General features: G+C 51.7%; 1 protein-coding gene across 1 annotated transcript in view; it reads right to left on the minus strand.

Annotated features, from left to right (window-relative positions):
* The window catches only part of GK5 (glycerol kinase 5), an 88,779-nt gene extending 84,814 nt beyond the window's left edge, over positions 1-3,965 (minus strand). Inside the window, exon 1 of the mRNA XM_024211040.3 lies at positions 3,816-3,965. Coding sequence (XP_024066808.2) covers positions 3,816-3,956 — 141 coding nt within the window. The 5' untranslated portion in view covers positions 3,957-3,965. The remainder of the gene's footprint in view (positions 1-3,815) is intronic.
* Positions 3,966-21,396: the final 17,431 nt, after the last annotated feature.

The raw sequence follows: 21,396 nt of genomic DNA on the forward strand, positions 1-21,396 counted from the left end.
TCATGACATATCTGCACTCAAACTCTAATGTGAAGAAAATATTAAACAGTAGCCACTAATTCAGAGTATAATTTAATTATGCTACTTTGCAGTTATGTAGCACCTTTCATTAAAGGATGTCAAAGCACTTTGCCAACATTAAGCTTCACAACACAACTGTGATGTAGGCATTATTATACCCGTAATGTAGAGAGTTAAACTGAGGGAGAAAGATACTACATAGCTTGCCCAAGATGAGTTAAAAAAATAATCTTCAGAGTTGAGACCACAAACCAGTGCTCCTAACCCCTAATAATCTCCCTACAACAAGTGCATACTTCTCTCTTCCATCTTCCCAAGAAAGGACCTTTTCATCATCAAAATTAATGTATTTCAGTATATTCGCTGGCACAATATAGTAGGATACCCTTGTCCACTCTTGTTCCAGAACTAACACGGCTACAGCCATTTTCTGGCTGCTCACATTTTGATGTGACAATTACCCAGAGAGTATATCAAAGATGAAAATTACACTAGTTTGCAGTCCAGGATTTGCTATACTCAATCTTCAACTCATTACTGCTGAAGGAATTCTATGCCAAAAAATTAAAAATTCTGCATATTTTAAATGTGGAGGCTCCAGCATGGCAGTGGGGAGCACAGGCCACTGACTGCATGGAGGTGGGAGATCACCCTGTAGCGTAGCCCTCTCCCCGCCCTGGGACACGTACTCGGTGGTGAGGCTGCACCTGACCCTGACACACTGCAAGGGCCAGGCCTGCCCCAGAACACCCCGGGTCCTGCCCCTCCATACTATGCACACCAAGATAGCAAGTGAGATGGACAGAGTCTCGCACACATGCCCAGCTTTGACCCCAAATCCAGGTGCGGGGCAAGCAGGCTCAGCCCGGCAGGATCCAAGTGTGACGTTGCACTCTATACGATTTTATGAAAATATGCTAATGTAACTGGAATATGCTTCATACAAAAAGGTCTCTTGTAAGGTATCATTACAAAGCTTATAATCAACTGAGTGTGATCATCCTTTTTTTATAAATGTACCACTCTTGTATCTGAAACTAGAAATATGAAATATAACTCTGAGGGCCTATTGTAATTATGCAAAGTGTGGGCCATTAAAGGTGGTTTGGAATCTTAATGACTCCCATTAACCAGGCTTGACCGCAGATGGCTCTGTTTTACCTGTAAGTCTTCCTGTATACCTGTGTGCTGGCAAGTGGGCATGACATCTTATAGTGACATGTGATCATATCACCTGAACTGGAATCCATTTTTAACCTGGTGCTTTTCCATTGAGAGGAGGGGTGGGAACCCAAAGGGACAAAGGATTCCCACCTTATGCAAAAGATATATATAAGTGGGTGGAACAGAACAAAGGGGGAGACAGCCATCATGAGGAATCCCCTAGCTACCACCTGAGCTGAACAAGGGCTGTACCAGGGGAAAGGACTGTGCCCAGACTAGGAAGGTGTCCAGTCTGTGAATAAAACTTATCGAAGCATCTCTAAGGGTGAGATTTTCTGTATTCAGTTGTATTACTGTACTAGACATAGACTTGCGTGTTTTATTTTATTTTGCTTGGTAATTCACTTTGTTCTGTCTGTTACTACTTGGAACCACTTAAATCCTACTTTCTGTATTTAATAAAATCACTTTTTACTTATTAATTAACCCAGAGTATGTATTAATACCTGGGGGAGAGGGGAGGCAAACAGCTGTGCATCTCTCTCTATCAGTGTTATAGAGGGCGGACCATTTATGAGTTTACCCTGTATAAGCTTTATACATGGTAAAACGGATTTATTTGGGTTTAGACCCCATTGGGAGTTGGGCATCTGAGTGTTAAAGACAAGAACACTTATGTAAGCTGCTTTCAGTTAAGTCTGCAGCTTTGGGGCAAGTAATTCAGACCCTGGGTCTTTGTTGGAGCAGACGGGCTTAGCAAGACAGGGTGCTGGGGTCCCGAGCTGGCAGGGAAAGCAGGGGCAGAAGTAGTCTTGGCACATCAGTTGGCAGTTCCCAAGGGGGTTTCTGTGATCCAACCCGTCACACCAATTAGTGTGGGGTGATCCAGGTGTGTGGCAATCTGGGTGAGGGTGGTTCAGTGGAGGAACTGGATGCACAGGGGCTCATTGGGGGGTTCCGATGCAAGGGGAATGGGACTCTGCATGGGAGGGTCCAGGTGAAGGTGGCTGGGGCACATTGGTAGAGTGGAGGTCCGGGTGCAGCTGGTTGGGGCTCAGTGGGGTGGGGGTCCGGGTGCAGGGGGGACTCATTGCGGGGGGGTTCGAGTGCAAGGGGTGGTCTGGGTGCAGGGTGGTGGTGGGGGTCCAGATGCGGGGGGAGAGGCTCGGTGGGGATCTAGATGCAAGGGGGGGTGAGGCTTGGCAGAAGGGCCTGGGTGCAGGGGGTGACATTTGGTGGGGTGGGGTTTCAGGTGCAGGGCAGCTCAGTCAGGGGGCTCTAGGTGTGTGGGGGGCAGGTATGGGGGGTCTGGGTGCATGGGGGTTGGGCAGATGGGGGAGCAGCTCCCCGTACAGTGACCCCTCCCACTGTGACTGAGGAGTGATGGAGGTTAAAAGGGGGAGAGGGGTGCAGAGCTTCCTGCAGCCAGGGGAGGCTTCTGGGGTGGGTCTAACCCAGCCCCAGCCGCTCCTTGAAGTCCCATCCTCTGCAGCCCAACTGGGACTAGCAGCTGAGCCCGTGCAGGTACTAGCCACTGGCTAGGGCATCCAGTGATTTACCTCTCTGCCGGCTGCTCCAGGCGCTCAAAACAATGTGCCCACGCTGCTGGGGAGGGAACATGTGACTGCTTGTGACTTTCCTTTGCTTCCCTGTCAGAAAGTCATTTTTTTGTGGGGAACCAAAGAAATCTGCAGGGGACATGAATTCTGTACATGCCCAGCTGTGCAGAATTCCCCCAGGAGTAAATATCAAAAGCATTTTGATAACCAGTGGGACCATGGATCAGCCTCCAGTGAACACACAGCACTTGTTTCTAGCCCTGATAGTTAATAGACATGAAAAATAGTTCATTCTGAGAACCATCTTGGTTCTCCCTCACTTGAATTTTTATGTATCAGAGGGGTAGCCGTGTTAGTCTGAGTCTGTAAAAAGCAACAGAGGGTCCTGTGGCACCTTTAAGACTAACAGAAGTAGTCCTTCTGTTAGTCTTAAAGGTGCCACAGGACCCTCTGTTGCTTGAATTTTTATTTCATTTTAGCACCCACTAGCTCTAAAAAAAAGATTGAGCTAGAAACCAATGCTTTACACCTTCTTGCGGTGCTTGTGTTTCACGGCTCAAGTGCTGGGAGCTAGGGGCAAAAAATGGGCACACGGTGCGCTCATCGAAGGAGGAGTGGGGAGCTGCCGGTGGGTACTAAGCACTCACCAATTTTTCTCCGTGGGTGCTCCATGCAGAGCAGACAGGCCTTTGGTTTCTAAACGCTCATCCAGTTATCTTTTGCACTTCACATAACAAACCACATGCATATGAAACACATATTAAACTACCTATTACTCCATGTATCTCTTATACAGACAGAGCTTGCAAGAAGACAATCCCCCCTCCCCGGTGTAGGCAGAGTCTGTCAGTGGAGGGGCGGGGACTGGCCCATGCACGGCGGGGCTAAGGGCGGGGTGACGGCAAAGCCCCATCTCGGAGGAGCTGCCGGGGGAGAGGTAGCACGGGTTACAGTGTGCCCGGAAGGGGAAGAGGAACAAGGTCCCCATAACATGTGCTAGTGGGTGGAGCTGAGCTTCCTCCCTACCCACAGCAGCCGCCTCCTGCCCCCCCGCCACTTTCCCTCATTCACCTTCTTGCTGCTGGAGCCTCTGACTACGGCCCTCTTGTCGTAGACGTGGCAGCGCACCGTCGTGCTGCCCACATCGACCCCCACCACATACGAGGCGGAGGCGGCAGCAGCGCTCGCCAGCCCTTCCTTGCAGCGCGGCATCCCCCCACAGGGCGGCGGCGGTGGCGGTTGGGCGCGGCGCGGGAACGCGCTGACCACAGACCCGCGGCGTCCCTACGCCATGGGCGGGCCTATGGGTGGCCCGGCCGGTTGAGGAGGGAGGGGCTGGGGGCAGGAACGAACGGGGCAGGGTTGAAGCAGAGCTCGGGGGAGCTACAACTGGCTGCTAGAGGCAATGGTAAACGCTGGATCCCGCCCGTTTTGAACCCAACCCAGCCCCCTGAACGAAGACTCAGCCGAGCCACTGCTGGTACTTTAATACATAAGTGAACTAAACCCCCCGAGCAGAGAGGCCGACTACTAATGAGCCAGGTGTGCTGAACACCCGTTCAGCCTTAGGCAGGCCACGCTCCACCCCTTTCCCCAAGGCCGCACCTGCGCCCCGCCTCTTCTCACCCATGCTCCATTTCTTCCCGCCCAGCCTCCTGAACGCCTCGGAACAGCTGATCTGGGCAGGGTGGGGGTAGAGGAAGGAGCTGAGGGGGGGCTGCCGGTGGGTGCTTAGCACTTACCATTTTTTCCAGCCCTGGAGCACCCATGGACTCGGCTCTTATGGCGCCCCAGCCAAGCCTCATGGCAGCACAACACAGGTGCAAAAACTCACATCCTGCCAATTTTTTCTTCCCATCCCCAAATTCTGATGCCTAATCAGAGGAGGAGTGGAAGCTCCTGATACAGCAGTCAATCCAGATGGTCATAGATCCTAGCACTGTAGCACAAATAGCGCTTGATCTAGTCAGTGTGTGGCCCAAATCTCTAATTTACCCCACAAATAGAGAATAAGTGTGGACACTGCTGCTGCTGCTAAACACAGCAGTCTGATAAATACCCAGATTTGGCACCTTGAATCTCCCAGTTTTTAGCCCCCAACTCCCAAAATTCGAGAATACGATTAGTCACTCTTATTGCACTTTAAAAATCTGGACACTGATGTGCTCCATCCCAATAGTGCTGCAAAAACTCAGGTCTGGATCTACCAGCTTCGTCCAAACTTTGGTCACAAACCCAGAAATTGTACTATCTTTTTATATTGTCTGCATCATTTAAGGGAAATGAAGGAGAAATTGATAGCAATATATAAATCAGAAGGTAGGAACTGTAGAAAATTGATAATGGAAGTCAAGGGACACAAGAAGAAATCTATGGCCACCAGAGTCAAGGATGGTAAGGAGATTTTAAAATACGTTAGGAACAAAAAGAATTTGACAATGGTATTAGTCCATTACTGAATCATAGAAGATTAGTGTTGGAAGACACCTCAGGAGGTCATCTAGTCTAACTCCCTGCTCAAAGCAGGACTAAACCCAACTAAATCATCCCAGCAAGGGCTTTGTCAAGCCGGGCCTTAAAAACCTCTAAAGATGGAGATTCCACCACCTCCCTCAGCAACCCTTTCCAGTACTTCACCACCCTCCTAGTGAAATAGTTTTTCCTAATATCCAACCTGGACCTCCCCCACTGCAACTTGAGACCATTGCTCCTTGTTCTGTCATCTGCCACCACTGAGAACAGCCTAGCTCCAGCCTCTTTGGAACCCCCCTTCAGGTAGTTTAATGCTGCTATCAAATGTCCCCTTGCTCTTCTCTTCTGCAGACTAAATAAGCCCAGTTCCCTCAGCCTCTTCTCATAAGTCATGTCCCCCAGCACCCTAATCATTTTCGTTGCCCTTGCTGGACTCTCTCCAATTTGTCCACATCCTTTCTGTAGTGGGGGGCCCAAAACTGGATGCAATACTCCAGATGTGACCTCACCAGTGCCGAATAGAGGGGAATAATCACTTCCCTCGATCTGCTGGCAATGCTCCTACTAATGCAGCCCAATAGGCCATTAGCCTTCTTGGCAACAAGGGCACACTGTTGACTCATATTCAGCTTCTCGTCCACTGTAATACCCTGGTCCTTTTCTGCAGAACTGCCGCTTAGCGAGTTGGTCCCCAGCCTGTAGCAGTGCATGAAATTCTTCCATCCTAAGTGCAGAACCCTGCACGTGTCCTTATTTAACCTTATCAGATTTCTTTTGGCCCAATCCTCCAATTTTTCTAGATCACTTTGGACCTTATCCCTACCCTCCAACATACCTACTTCTCCCCCTAGTTTAGTGTCATCCGTGAACTTGCTGAGGGTGCAATCCATCCCGTCATCCAGATCATTAAGATGTTGAACAAAACCAGACCCAGGACCGACACCTGGGGCACTCCACTTGATACCAGCTGCGAACTAGACATGGAGCCATTGATCATTACCCGTTGAGCCCGACGATCTAGCCAGCTTTCTATCCACCTTATAGTCCATTCATCCAGCCCATACTTCTTTAACTTGCTGGCAAGAATACTGTGAGAGACCGTATCAAAACTTTGCTAAAGTCAAAGTATATCATGTCCACCACTTTCCCCATATCCACAGAGCCAGTTATCTCATCATAGAAGGCAATCAGGTAGGTCAGGCATGACTTGCCCTTGGTGAATCCATGTTGACTGTTCCTTATCACCTTCCTCTCCTCCAAGTGCTTCAAAATGGATGCCTTGAGGACCTGCTCCATGATTTTTCCGGGGACTGAGCTGAGGCTGACTGGTCTGTAGTTCCCCGGATTCTCCTTCTTCCCTTTTTAAAAGAAGGGCACTATATTAGCCTTTTTCCAATCGTCCGGGACCTCCCATGATCACCATGAGTTTTCAAAGATAATGGCCAATGGCGTTTCAATTACATCAGCCAAATTCCTCAGCACCCTCAGATGAATTGCATCCGGCCCCATGGTCTTGTGCATGTCCAGCTTTTCTAAATAGTCCTTAAATCTGTTCTTTCACCACTGGGGGCTGCTCACCTCTTCACCATACTGTGCTGCCCAGTGCAACAATCTGGGAGCTGACCTGGTCTGTGAAGATCAAGGCAAAAAACATTGAGTACTTTAGCTTTTTCCACATCATCTGTCACTATGTTGCCTCCCATTCAGTAAGGATCCCACATTTTCCCTGACCTTTTTCTTATTGCTAACTTACCTGTAGAAACCCTTCTTGTTACCCTTCACATTCCTTGCTAGCTGCAACTCCAGTTGTGCTTTGGCCTTCCTGATTACACCCCTGCATGCTCAAGCAATATTTTTATACTCCTCCCTAGTCATCTGTCCAAGTTTCCACTTCTTGTAAGCTTCCCTTTTTGTGTTTAAGCTCACCAAAGATTTCTCTGTTAAGCCAAGCTGGTCACCTGCCATATTTGCTATTCTTTCTGCACATCGGGATGGTTTGTTCCTGCACCCTCAATAAGGCTTCTTTAAAATACAGCCAGCGCTCCTGGACTCCTTTCCCCCTCATTTTAGCCTCCCAGGGGATCTTTCCCATCAGTTCCTTGAGGGAGTCAAAGTCTGCTTTTCTGAAGTCCAGGGTCCGTATTCTGCTGCTCTCCTTTCTTCCTTCTGTCAGGATCCTGAACTCAACCATCTCATGGTCACTGCTGTCCAGGTGCCACCCACTTCTACTTCCCCTACCAATTCTTCCCCATTTGTGAGCAGCAGGTCAAGAGGAGCACAGCCCCTAGTTGGTTCCTTCAGCACTTGCACGGGGAAGTTGTCCCAAACACTCTCCATAAACTTCCTGGATTGTCTGTGCACTGCTGTGTTGCTCTCCCAGCAGATGTCAGGGTGATTGAAGTCCCCCATGAGAACCAGGACCTGTCATCTGGAAACTTCTGTTAGTTGTCCGAAGAAAGCCACGTCTACCTTATCCTCCTGGTCTGGTGGTCTATAGCAGATGCTCACCATGATGTGACCTTTGTTGCTCTCGCCTCTAAACATAACCCAAAGACTCTCAACAGGCTTTTCTCCAATTTCATACTGGGCGCCATCAAGGGGGCTGCTTGCTCCCCCTACCCTCAGTTCCTTCTTGCCAGACAACTCTGACAGAGGGGAAGGAGGGTGGGTCATGGAATACACCTGAGCAACACATCTTGAAGAATGCCAGTTATGGAACAGGTAACTGTCCTTTCTTCTTTGAGTGATTGCTCATGTGTATTCCACTATAGGTGACTCCAAGCTATACCTGATGGAGGCGGGTAGGAGTTTAAGACTAAAGTTTTAAGGGTTACCCGGCCAGAGCACCGCCGTACCAAACCCGGCGTCATCCCTTGCTTGGGAGACAATCGCATAGTGCGATGAGAAGGTGTGGACAGAGGACCACGTAGCGGCCCTATAGATGTCCTGAATAGGGACATGAGCCACATAGACCGCAGACGAGGCCTGGGCTCACGTCGAATGAAGCCTTCACAATAGGAGGCAGGGGAACCCCTGCCAGGTCATAACAGGTGCGAATACACGAGGTGATCCAGCGGGAGATCCGCTGGGTGGACACCAGTCGTCCCCTCATGCGCTCGGCCGAAGCAGTGAACAGCTGGGGAGACTTCCTAAATGGCCTGGTTCTGTCCAGATAAAAGGCCAGCGCTCTGCGCACGTCTAACATGTGCAGGCAGCGTTCCTCATTGGAGGAATGGGGCTTAGGACATAGGATTGGGAGGAAAATATCCTGATCCATGTGAAAAGCCGAGACAACCTTCGGCAAAAAGGCGGGGTGAGGGCGGAGCTGAACCTTGTCCTTATGGAAGACCGTATACGGTGGTTCAGAGGTCAGGGCCCTGAGCTCGGAGATCCGGCGGGCTGAGGTGATAGCTACTAAGAACGCCACCTTCCACGACAAGTGGGACCACGAACACGTGGCTAATGGCTCAAAAGGGGCCCCGTGAGGCGGGAGAGTACCAGGTTTAGGTCCCAGAGGGGAACCGGAGGTCTGGCGATCTAACCCTTTCAGGAACCGGGCCGTCATGTGATGAGAAAACACAGACAGGCCCTGCACTGGGGGGTGGAAAGCCGAAATGGCCGCCAGGTGCACCCTGATGGAGGAGGGCGCCAGCCCTTGGGTCCTAAGAGACAGGAGGTAATCGAGGACAAGTTGGATAGATGCAGAAGAGGGAGAGGAACCTCTATCCCTCGCCCACATAGAGAACCTATACCACTTAGCCAGGTAGGTTCAACGCGTGGAGGTTTCCTACTTTCCAGCAGGACCCTTCTCACATCCTCCGAACACCTGCCTTCCTCCTCATTCAACTATGGAGCAGCCACGCTGTCAGGTGGAGCGGGGCGAGGTTGGGGTGGAGGAGACGACCTTCCTCCTGCGAGAGGAGGTCCGGGCGGAGCGGCAGCCTGCGAGGGGGGGCCGCTGAGAGTTGCAGTAGGGTCCCGTACCAATGTTGACAGGCCCAATCTGGGGCTATGAGGATAACCCGCGGCCATCTGACTTCACCTTCTCTAAGACCCTGCCTATTAGGGGGAAGAGCGGGAAGGCGTACAACAGGGGCCCTGACAATGGGAGCAGGAACGCATCCGATATCGCCCCGTCGCCCTCTCCCGCCCTGGAGCAGAATCGGGGACACTGGCGATTCTGGGCGGTGGCGAACAGGTCTACCTGGGGAGTACCCCACTGCAGGAAGATCCACCTGGCCACCTCCTTGTGCAGGGACCACTCGTGTTGTTGGGAAAAAACCCTGCTCAGGCAGTCCGCGAGTGTGTTGCTCTTGCCGGGCAGGTAAAAGGCCCGCAGGAGTATATTGTGGGCTATACAGAACTCCCACAGGAGCTGGGCTTCCTGGCATAAGGCCTGGGAACGGGTGCCCCCTGCTTGTTGACGTAATACATGGCAGTCGTGTTGTCCGTGAGGACTCTGATCACCTTCCCCTGTATGTGGTGGCAAAAGGCCACGCACGCCAGGCGCACGGCCCTGAGCTCTCTGACGTTTATGTGGAGGGTCAGTTCCTCGGGCGACCACATACCCTGGGTCCTGAAGTCCCCCACGTGAGCTCCCCAGCCCAGGTCCGAGGCATCCGACACTAAATCTAGTGAGGGAGAGGGCTCTCGGAAGGGAATACCCAGGAGCATGTTGTTTGGGAGAGACCACCATTGAAGGTGTTCCACCACCGTTGGCAGCACCGTGACGACCTTGTCCAGGCCATCCCTGGCCTGGGAGTATCAGGAGGCCAGCCAAAGCTGAAGGGGCCTCATCCGAAGCCTGGCACGTCGCACCACATAGGTGCATGCTGCCATGTGGCCTAGGATTTGTAGGCACACCCGTGCCGTGGTTACCAGAAAGGCCGTGACCGAGGCGATGAGAGCATTGAGCGTCTCGAATCTGTCCTGTGGGAGGGAGGCTGTGGCCACCCGGGAATGTAGCAGCGCCCCTATAAAGCTTATGTGCTGAACGGGGATTAACGTGGATTTCTCCTCGTTTACCAATAGGCCTAGAGCTGCGCAGGTGTCCAGCAGGAAACTCATCTGCTGCCGCACCAGAGAACGAGACCGGCCCTTGAGGAGCCAGTCGTCGAGGTAGGGGAAGATCTGCAGCCCTTTCCTCCTGAGGTGGGCTGCCACCACCGCCATACACTTTGTAAATACCCTTAGGGCAGTAGAGAGGCCAAAGGGGAGGACCGTAAACTGGAAGTGGTCCTGACCCACCAGGAAACGGAGGAAGCGCCTGTGTCCCTCAAAAATGTGGATGTGAAAGTACGCATCCTGGAGGTCCAGCGCCGTAAACCAATCCCCCTGGTCTAGGGATGGAATAATAGAGGCCATGGACACCATGCGGAATTTACAACAAACCAGGAACTGGTTGAGATTCCGCAGGTCGAGGATGGGCCGAAGCCCGCCCTTCGCCTTCGGGATGAGGAAATCCCTGGAGTAAAAATCCCTGCCCTGGTATTCCCGAGGTCCCCTTTCCACCGCTCCCAGGGAGAGGAGGCACTCCACCTCCTGGTGGAGGAGGAGGGCATGCTCTGGGACCCCGGCCAGCTGCCCGGACGGGGGACAGTTGGGAGGGGTTGAAACAAACTGCAACCTGTACCCTTGGGAGATGGTGCTGAGGACCCACTGGTCCGACGTTATCCGGGACCATTGCAGTTGGAAGGCCGATAAACGGTTCATAAAAGGCAACTTTATTAACTGGGTGGGGGGGTGCACTAGCAACAGGCCTGGTGACCCCCCTCAACGAGTCAAAAACGCCGTTTTCCCGGCCGTTTGGCCTTCGAAGCCCCAGGCCATGGGGCCGAATGGGATTGGCGTTGGGACCGACGCCTTTGTTCCCTCTGCCGCTTAGGCGGGGGTTCGTATCTGCCCCGAGCCGGAGGAGCAGAGGTTTGAGGCCTGGGCTTGTCCTTAGGAGCGGGACGTAGAGGCCCAGCATCTGCAGGGTGGTGCAGGAGTCCTTCATCCCGTGCAGACGGGTGTCTGTCTGTTCCGCAAATAGGGCCTTGCCATCAAACGGCAGGTCCTGCATTATGGATTGGGATTCGACCGACAGCCCCAAGAGCGAGAGCCACGACGCCCATCGCATGGAGACTGCGGAAGCCATCGAACGAGCGGCTGTGTCCACTGCATCCGAAGCCGCCTGGAGAGCTGCCTTGGCCGCTGCCGCACTCTCGTCAATCAGAGCCCGGAACTCCTTTCCATCTTTATCCTGAAGAAGGGGCTCAAACTTGGGGAGGGATCCCCAGAGATTAAACTTGTACCGGCTCAGCAGTGCCTGGTGGTTGGCCACCCTGAGCTGGAAATTCGCAGACGAATAAACCTTTTTTCCAAAGGTATCCAGTCTACTTGAGTCCTTGTCTTTTGGTGTGGGCGCGGGATGGCCATTCCGCTCACGGTGGTGGACCGACTCTACCATCAAGGAGTTCAGAGCTGGGTGGGTGTATAAGTACTCGTGGCCCCTTGTGGGGACGAACTACTTCCTCTCGGCCTTTTTGGAAATAGGCCCAAGAGAGGCCGGGGTCTGCCAGAGGCCAGTGGTAATGTTGGCTACTCCCTGATGGAATGGGAGGGCCACACGCCCCGGTACTGAGGAGGCAAGGACATTGAACATGGTATCGGAGGGCTCCTCCATCTCCTCAGCCCGGAGCTCGAGGTTTGCTGCCACCCTCCTAAGCAGCTCTTGATGCGCTTTGAAGTCCTCTTGGGAAGAGGGAGGCGGCACCACAACTGAATCACCCGCGCCGAAGAGGTGGATGGAGCGGTGCCTTCAGCCACCAACGGCATCATGGGATTGATGTCGGGTCCGGTGCCGGAGTTGGTGCCGCGGGTTCGGCGCCCACGGTCTGATCCCGGTGCCGGGGAGGTGACGCAAGGCAGCCCTGAGAGGCTCCCGCCATGGAGCGAGGTCCCGGCTGCGCAGATGCCTGAGGCCACGGTGCCCACTGGCACCATTGTCATTGCCAGGGAACGGCCTGGAAATGAGACGCATCGGGCGCTGGTAGGGCTGGTTGCTCCTGCGGTGCGGTGCGGCCCGGGAAGAGACGGCTGCGCACCAACGCCGAAGTCCGAGAGGAGCGCATGGTGCCGTAAGAGCGACTGGAGCGGTCTCTATCATGATGGCTCCTACCCCGAGACTTCGACCTGGAGGAAGTCGAGAGATAGATGTCCGAGGAGCTGTCTCTGTACTCCCTGCGGCGCCTGTGGCCACGGCGCCTCAGTGCCGGGGACTCTCTGAACGCACCCCGAGCATGGCCTCTGTGATGGCGGGCGCTTGAGTATGAGCGTCGGTGCCGACGGTGTCGCGACCTGTTCCTCTTGGACTGGCTGGAGGAGGCATGCACACCTCAGGCGAGGCTCGCGCAGATGGGACCGGGCTACTCCGCTCAGCACGAGTCGGAGGTCTATGTCCCAATGGGGATCGTGGGCTGCCCAACTCGGGTCTGGCCTCACCTTTCTCCTTCTCTCGGCGCCGCTGAGTCTTCCCTTGCTTCTTAGCAGGGGAGCGGTGCCGGCTCGTCGACGGTGCCTCGCTGCGCACCGAGGACGTGGTACCGGGCGCGGAATCAGGATGGCGCACCGGAGGCACTTCGCTACGCGCCGAAGACGAGGTGCCCGGCACAGGGTCAGCTCGACGCGCCAGTGCCGGGGCCAATGCCGACTCCATTAGGAGAGCTCGGAGTCGGATCTCACGCCCCTTCTTTGTTCGCAGCTTGACGGAGCGGCAAATTTTACACTGCTCACTAATGTGAGCCTCGCCCAGACAGCGAAGACACTCAGTGTGTGGATCGCTTCTGGGCATGGAGTTGCGACAGGAGTCGCACGACTTGAAGCCTGGGCCACGGGACATGTCCCGAGCCAGGCACTCGCGAAAGAAAGTTCAGCAAGAAAAGTCAGTGAAAACTGGATACCACTAAGCTATAACGCTGCAGCCAAGGCTGGAGCACAAAGTTCTGACTACCTTCACTGGCAGCAAGAAGGAACTGAGGGTGGGGGGAGCACGCAGCCCCCATTATGGCGCGAAATACCAGCACCACTCCAGGGGTCGCAGCTGTGCTCCCCCACTACGGATACTGCTAAGGGAAAAACTTCTGGCACCGGTGCACGTGGCGAGCATGCACACCTATAGTGGAATACACCTGAGCAATCACTCGAAGAAGAACTAGCCGATTGCACTGCTCTACAGCCAAAATGCTTCTGAAATAAATGTAGTCAAACTTTACTAATTCTGGGTCACTGAGAATGAAAATGATGCTTAAAATTGTTGATTGGCTCTAGTTTTCAAGATATGCTATTGGGTCAGTATATACGACCCTTGACTTGGGAATGGCAGAGGATAAGTGAGTTATAAAGGGAAGGGATCTCAATTTAAACCAGAAATGACTAAAATACATCTTTGACTGGATCTATGAATAAATCTATGACTGGGTTTGGACAGTACTTGCTTTTTAGGCAAAACAGTGAATGATGCAATCTGAAGCTGGTATTGCGTCATACATGATATGAATTGCATCATGTTATTCCTAGAAGTCATGGATGATGCAATCATAACGAAGCTTACATCACTCTGCTGAACAAATTGCCCTATATCAGCTCTAGAAATCATACAGTATCGTGCTCTCTTATTTGTCAGTGTTTGATTTTGCAAAGGGACACATTTCTGTTTAGCCAAAGTGAGCAGAGATGCCTCGTACTTGTGTGAACAGTGCAGATAACTTCTGCTATGTTTGTGGTGAAGTGACTTTTGCATCACAAAAGCGCAGTATAACCACTATGGTTAAGAAAGCCTATCACCTTTATTTTGGCTGTAAAATTGGAGATCAGGACAAGAGGTGGGCCCCACACATATGCTGCAACACTTGTGCAACAGATCTTCGCCAGTGGTTGAACAGGAAAAGGAAATCTATGCCTTTTGCAGTGCCAATGATTTGGAGAGAGCCAACAGATCATACCAGCAATTGTTACTTCTGCATGGTGCCTCCAGTTGGGAAAGGTGTGTCAAAGAAGAAAAAAAGTGGACTGTGCATTATCCAAACATTCCATCAGCTATACGCCCAGTACCCCACGGAGAAGGACTGCCGGTTCCTGATGCACCAGAATCATTCTCACTTGAGTCAGACGAGGAAGAGGAAGAGGATGAAACTTCTGGTCCTGAGCCATCAATGTCACAGGACCCACATTTTCTCCCATCCTCCTCCTCTGAACCACACCTCATAACACAAGGTGAACTGAATGACCTTGTCAGGGATTTGGAACTACCCAAGAGTAAGGCAGAGCTGTTGGGCTCCAGACTACAGCAGTGGAATCTCCTGGCAGGTGATGTTAGGGTTTCCATGTTCCGTGACCGTCAAAAGGATCTTGTCCCATTCTTCTTCATGGAAGGTGATCTTGTAGCCTGCAACAACATCGATGGTGTGATGGCAGCCCTCAACATCGTTCATGATCCAGATGAGTGGAGACTGTTCATTGATTCATCGAAGACTAGTCTTAAAGCTGTTTTACTGCATAATGGCAATGTTTTGCCATCAATTCCAGTTGGTCATGCAGTCCATATGAAGGAAACCTATGACAACATGAAACAACTTTTGAGGTGCATAAACTATGACCAACATCAGTGGCAGCTCTGTGGCGATTTGAAGGTTGTTGCTCTCTTGCTTGGTCTGCAAACTGGATACACAAAGTACTGCTGTTTTCTCTGCGAATGGGATAGTCGTGCAAGAGATTCCCACTACATCAAGAAAGATTGGCCACTCCGACAGTCATTGGAGCCTGGGAGGAAAAGTGTTCAGCATCCACCACTTGTTGAATCAAGGAAGATTTTACCACCACCCGTACACATCAAGCTGGGTCTGATGAAGAACTTTGTCAAGGCCATTGACAAAACACAAGCAGCTTTCAGGTACCGCCGTGGAAAATTTCCAAGGTTAAGTGAAGCTAAGATAAAGGAAGGTGTCTTTGTTGGTCCTCAGATTCGTGAACTTCTTCGAGATGATGCATTTGACCATGCACTGTGTGGCAAGGAAAAGACGGCATGGAAAGCCTTCCAGTTAGTGGCAGTAAATTTTCTCGGAAACAACAAGGCAGACAACTACAGGTTGTTGGTGGAAATCCTCCTCAGGCATACAAAAGCCTTGGTTGCAACATGTCACTAAAGATACGTTTTTTGCACTCTCATCTAGATTTTTTTCCACCGAACTGCGGAGCAGTGAGCGACGAGCGATTTCACCAGGACATTGCAACAATGGAGAAACGCTATCAGGGCAAATGGAGCCCATCAGTGCTTGCAGACTATTGCTGGACAGCGACAAGAGATGCTCCATTTAATGAATACAAGAGACAAGCCAAGAAGCGCCGAGTAGACACTGAATAGGACTAAACTATGTACATAATAGTTTTTTGCCTTTTGTTTCATAATAAATTTTATTTATATAACCCTTTTGCTGATTTTTAAAGTGTTACATAAACAGGACAGGTGAAATATTATCCTGTAAAACAACCATAAACACATGAAAAGACCTAGGTTTACAATTTATGATTAAAACTCTACTATCTACATAATATACATAGACATAAAATGTAAAAACTTAAATATCTTAGAAACAGTAGCCAATCAGTTGTTTTAATTGTCATATTTGAATTCAGCACATCAAAATACATAATAAATAGCACATTTTATCTCTGAAGCAGACGACTTCTCAAAAATTGTAGACCAATGTTGCCCTACTTTCTCAGTATGAATCAGGAGGCCTCCCCTGTTTCACCCTTCTCCTTGTGTTTCCTCCCGGTATCTCGCTTCCCCACTTACCTCAGGGCTTAGGTCTCCATCCCCCGGTGAACCTAGTTTAAAGCCCTCCTCACTAGGTTAGCAAGCCTGCCTGCAAATATGCTCTTCCCTCTCTTCGTTAGGTGGATCCCATCTCTTCCTAGCAATCCTTCTTCCTGGAACAACATCCCATGGTTGAAGAATCCAAAGCCCTCTCTCCGATACCACCTGCGCAACCACGCATTTACTTCCACAATTCGATGGCCCCTACCTGGACCTTTTCCTTCAACAGGGAGGATGGACGAGAAAAAACGGTTACTCACCTTCTTGTAACTTGTTCTTCGAGATATGTTGTTCATGTCCATTCCAACCAGGTGTGGGCGCACCGCGTGCACGCCAGGCAGAAGATTTTCCCCTCAGCAGCATCTGTAGGGTCAGCCTGGGCGCCCCCTGGAGTTGCACCTTCATGGTGCCCAATATAGCGCCCTGCCGACCCTCCACCCCCTCAGTTCCTTCTTGCCGGCTGCTCCGACAGAGGGGTAGGAGGGTGGGTATTGGAATGGACAACACATCTCAAAGAACAAGTTACGAGAAGGTGAGTAACTGTTTTTCTTCTTCGAGTGCTTGTTCATGTCCATTCCAACCAGGTGACTCACAAGCCAAAGTTCAGGAGGTGGGGTTGGAGTCATCCACGGATTGGAGCATGGCTCGTCCAAAGGCCGCGTCGTCTCTGGCCTGTTGTGTGATCACATAGTACGTCGTAAACGTGTGTATCGAGGACCGCGTTGCCGCTCTGTAGATTTCCTGGGTGAGGACCTGCACCAGGAATGCAGCTGAGGAGGCCTGAGCCCTGGTGGAGTGTGTGGTGATCAGCGGAGTGGGCACCTTCACCAGGCCGTAACACTCCCAAATGCATATGATCCGATCCACGAGGAGATGCGTTGGGATGAGATGGGGAGACCCTTCATCCTGTCTGCCACCGCTACGAATAACTGGACATATTTTCAGAACAGCTTAGTTCTCTCTATATAGAAGGCCAGCGCTCTGCGGACATCCAATGAGTGAAGCCCTCGCTCCCTGAATGCGGCATAGGATAGAACACTGAGAGGAAGATGTCCTGGTTGATCTGAAACTGGGAGACAACATTAGGGAGAAAGGCCGGGTGTGGCCTGAGCTGAACCTTGTCCTTATGGAATACTATGTAAGGGAGCTCAGATGTAAGGGCCCTGAGCTCCGACACTCTCCTAGCTGAGGTTATCGCCAACAGAAACGCCACCTTGTATGAGAGATAAAGCAGGGAGCACGTCACCACTGGCTCAAATGGAGGGACCGTAAATCTGGCGAGGACCAGGTTAAGGTTCCAAGCTGGGACAGGCTGACATGTTTGCAGGTAGAGTCTGTCAAGGCCTTTGAGAAAACGGCTGACCATAGAGTTCACAAAGACTGAGTGGCTGGCTGTGCCTGGATGGAAGGCTGAGATGGTGGCCAAGTGGACCCTTATTGATGACATAGACAGAGTCTGTTGTTTAAGATGATGCAGGAGGTAGTCCAATATAAATGGGATCGAGGCGACTGTCGGTGACTGATGGTGCTGCTCCGACCAGAGAGAACCTCTTCCACTTGGCAAGGTACGTTGCCCTTGTGGAGGGCTTCCTACTGCCAAGGAGAACTTGTCTGACTCGATCAGAACAGGACAGTTCCATGGCATTTAGCCATGGAGCATCCATGCAGTGAGGTGGAGCGACTCTAAGTTCGGGTGCCGGAGGCAGCCATGATCCTGCATGATCAGGTCCGGGACCAACGGTAAAGTGACTAGGATTGCCACAGACATTTCCAGGAGCGATGTGAACCAGTGCTGGTGTGGCCAGGCTGGAGCTATCAATATGTCCCAGTCCCTTTGGACCTTGAGGAGCACCTTGTGGACCAACGGTACCGGTGGGAACGCATAAAGCAGACGGTCCCCCCACGGGAGAAAAAAGGCATCCATGATGGAACCTGAGCTGTGATTCATGAAGGAGCAAAATAGTTGACACTTCCTGTTGCTGCATGTGGCGAACAGGTCTATTTGGGGAAAGCCCCAGAGATGGAAAATTGAGCTCACTACGTCCGGCCGGAGGGACCACTCGTACCCGTGAAAAACTCGGCTGACACTGTCTGCCAGCTCATTTTGTATCCCGGGGAGGTATGATGCCTGCAGGTGTATCGAGTGCTCTACACAGAAGTCCCACAGCATGAGGGCTTCCTGGCACAGGGGAGAGGAGTGTGCACCTCCGTTTGTTGATATAAAACATGTTGACCGAAACAGAAGTTGGAAATAAAAGTAGCCCAGATCTTTCGGTCTTAGGTTCGCCCCCTACCCATATCTGTCACCGGGGGTTTGTATTTCATAGAAAACTCCACAGAATTAAGGTGCAACAAGGTTTATTAAAGGGAGAAAATGACAAGGACCCCAAAAATAACAAGGGGGGAGGGGAAACAGGTGATAACAGGGCAAATAGCAAACAAGACAGGCTGTATCAATAGGGAACTGTACAAAAAGGCACACAGTGATTACAGTACCATCTCCAGCAGCTTGTGGTACCGCTGTCTCTCTTCTTTTTAGGCTGGCACAGCGCGGCAGGTTGCTGGATCCTCTGGATGAAAGCAGGATCTTGAAGCAGGGCTGGACGAGCTCTTCTTTCAGGTGAGTTGCTGAGTTCTACCCTCCCTTTGCCCTTTACCTGCATCGTCGTGTGTGTAGTGAGCGAATCTGCGTCGTCGTGCGTGCAGTGTGCGAATCTCCCAAAAGATAGAATGAGTGTGTGTAAGAGAGAAATTCCCTAACAAGAATAACCCATGTGAGGCGAATGGCCTACCCTTAATTGTCTGTTCTGCACTCAGACGGGCAGCCCCGATCTGATCTGAACACTACCTTATATAGACTTCTAGTTACTGGGCAGATTATGTGATTGACAGTTCCCTTTTCCTGCCTAAAGCAGAAAAGGGCGCCAAACTGGGGTGGGGAAGGAACAAGAAGGCTCACAAACATGGACGCCTAGTTGTCCTTAAGAGGATCAAGATGGCCTCAAGATTTTTGCCTCTACAGGGGAGGTATGATGCCTGCAGGTTTATCGAGTGCTCTACACAGAAGTCCCACAGCATGAGGGCTTCCTGGCACAGGGGAGAGGAGTGTGCACCTCCGTTTGTTGATATAAAACATTGCAGTGGTGTTGTCCATGAGGACTGATACACATCTGCCTGATGTGTGGGCTCTGAAAACCTGGCATGCCAGGCGCACCACTCTCAGTTCTCTGACATTGATACGCTGAGCGAGGTCTACCTGAGACCAGAGGCCCTGAGTCCTCAGGTCTTCCAAATGTGCTCCTCAGCCCAGATCCAAGGCATCTCTCACTAATGAGAGGGATGGCTGGGGGCTGGCGAAAGGTACACCTCTACCCCGATATAACGCGACCCGATATAACACGAATTCTGATATAAAGCAGTAAAGCAGTGCTCCGGGGGGGGCGGGCTGTGCACTCTGGCGGATCAAAGCAAGTTCGATATAACGCGGTTTCACCTATAACTCGGTAAGATTTTTTGGCTCCCGAGGACAGCGTTATATCGAGGTAGAGGTGTACTCCCACACAAACTACCTGTGGGTCGAGCCACCACAGGAGGGAATCTAATATGGGGCGAGGCAGGGTTACAATGCCATCCAGAGTGTCTTGAGCCGGTTGATAAACCAATGCTAGCCATGACTGGAGTGGGCGAAGTCTGAATCTGGCATGCTGAACTACGTAGGTACACGCAGCCATATGCCCCAGCAGTTTCAGGCAGTTCCTTGCTGTGGTTGTAGGGAACTGTCTGAGGCCCCGTATGATGTCCCCAGAGACCGAAACCTGGCTTCCGGGAGGTACGCCCTGGCTTGAGTCGAGTCCAGTACAGCACCTATAAACTCTAGCCTCTGTACTGGAGACAGTGTGGATTTGGCCTCGTTGAGAAGGAGACCTAGTTCAAGGAAGGTCCTTCTTAAGAAGGTCCTTCTTTCGGGGGGAGGGATAGCTCAGTGGTTTGAGCATTGGCCTGCTAGACCCAGGGTTGTGAGTTCAATCCTTGAGAGGGCCATTTAGGCATCTGGGTCAAAAATCTGTCTGGGGATTGGTCCTGCTTTGAGCAGGGGGTTGGACTAGATGACCTCCTGAGGTCCCTTCCAACCCTGATATTCTATGATTTCTATGAAGCCAACCTGCTCCTCCACTTGGGATCTGGAGTGGCCTTTGATCAGCCAGACGTTGAAGTATGGGAAAACCTGTATCTGGCGCTTGCGCAGGAACGCCGCAACAGGACTGCCATGCATTTGGTGAAAATTCGAGGTGCTGCTGACAGGCCAAAAGGGAGGCCAGTAAACTGATAGTGGCTGCTGTTCACCACAAATCTGAGGTAATGTCTGTGAGGTGGAAATATTGCTATGTGGAAATAAGCGTCCTTCAAGTCGAGGGCAGCGTACCAGTCTCCTGGATCCAACAAGGGGATAATGGAGGTCAAGGAGACTATGCGGAACCTGAGTTTCTTGACAAACTTGTTGAGCTCCCGCAGCTCCAGGATGGGTCTGAGGCCACCCTGGGCTTTCGGTATTAGGAAATACCGGGAGTAGAAGCCCTTGCCACTTTGGTCCTGAAGAACCTCTTCCACTGTCCCTACCGAGAGGAGGGAGTGCACTTCCTGAATTAGAAGTTGCTTGTGAAAGGGGTTCCTGAAGAGGAATGGGGAAGGGGGGTGGAAGGGCGGAAGGGCACAGAATTGGATGGAATATCATAGAACCATAGAATATAAGGGTTGGAAGGGACCTCAGGAGGTCATCCTAGTCCAACACCCTGCTCAAAGCAGGACCAATCCCCAACTAAATCATCCCAGCCAGGGCTTTGTCAAGCCTGACCTTAAAAACCTCTAAGGAAGGAGATTCCACCACCTCCTTAGGTAACCCATTCCAGTACTTCACGACCCTCCTAGTGAGAGAGTTTTTCCTGATATCCAACCTAAACCTCCCCCACTGCAACTTGAGACCATTGCTCCTTGTTCTGTCATCTGGTACCTCTGAGAACAGCTCTACCATGCGGAGCACCCAACGGTCCGAGGTGATACGGGACCAAGCACGGTAGAAAGGGGATAGACGGGACGAGAGGGCAAGAGGGGATGGATGCAGATCTTGAACTGGTGAGCCGTCCTCGACCGCACCTTCAAAAGGGGGGGCTGGAGCTGGCTGAAGCTTGGACTGGCCGGAGCTCTGCCCCAAGGAGGGGTGCTGCCTCCATCTACTGCTCCTATTCCACCTGCGAGGGGCATCCTGGCAGTTCTGGGGCTGGTAGAACCTGCAGGGAGGCTGTGGTCTGAAATGCCTACGCTGGG

This window comes from Terrapene carolina, unplaced genomic scaffold (assembly GCF_002925995.2).
Source record: "Terrapene carolina triunguis isolate 2854851 unplaced genomic scaffold, T_m_triunguis-2.0 Scaffold88, whole genome shotgun sequence".
Classification (NCBI taxonomy): Eukaryota; Metazoa; Chordata; order Testudines; family Emydidae; genus Terrapene; species Terrapene triunguis.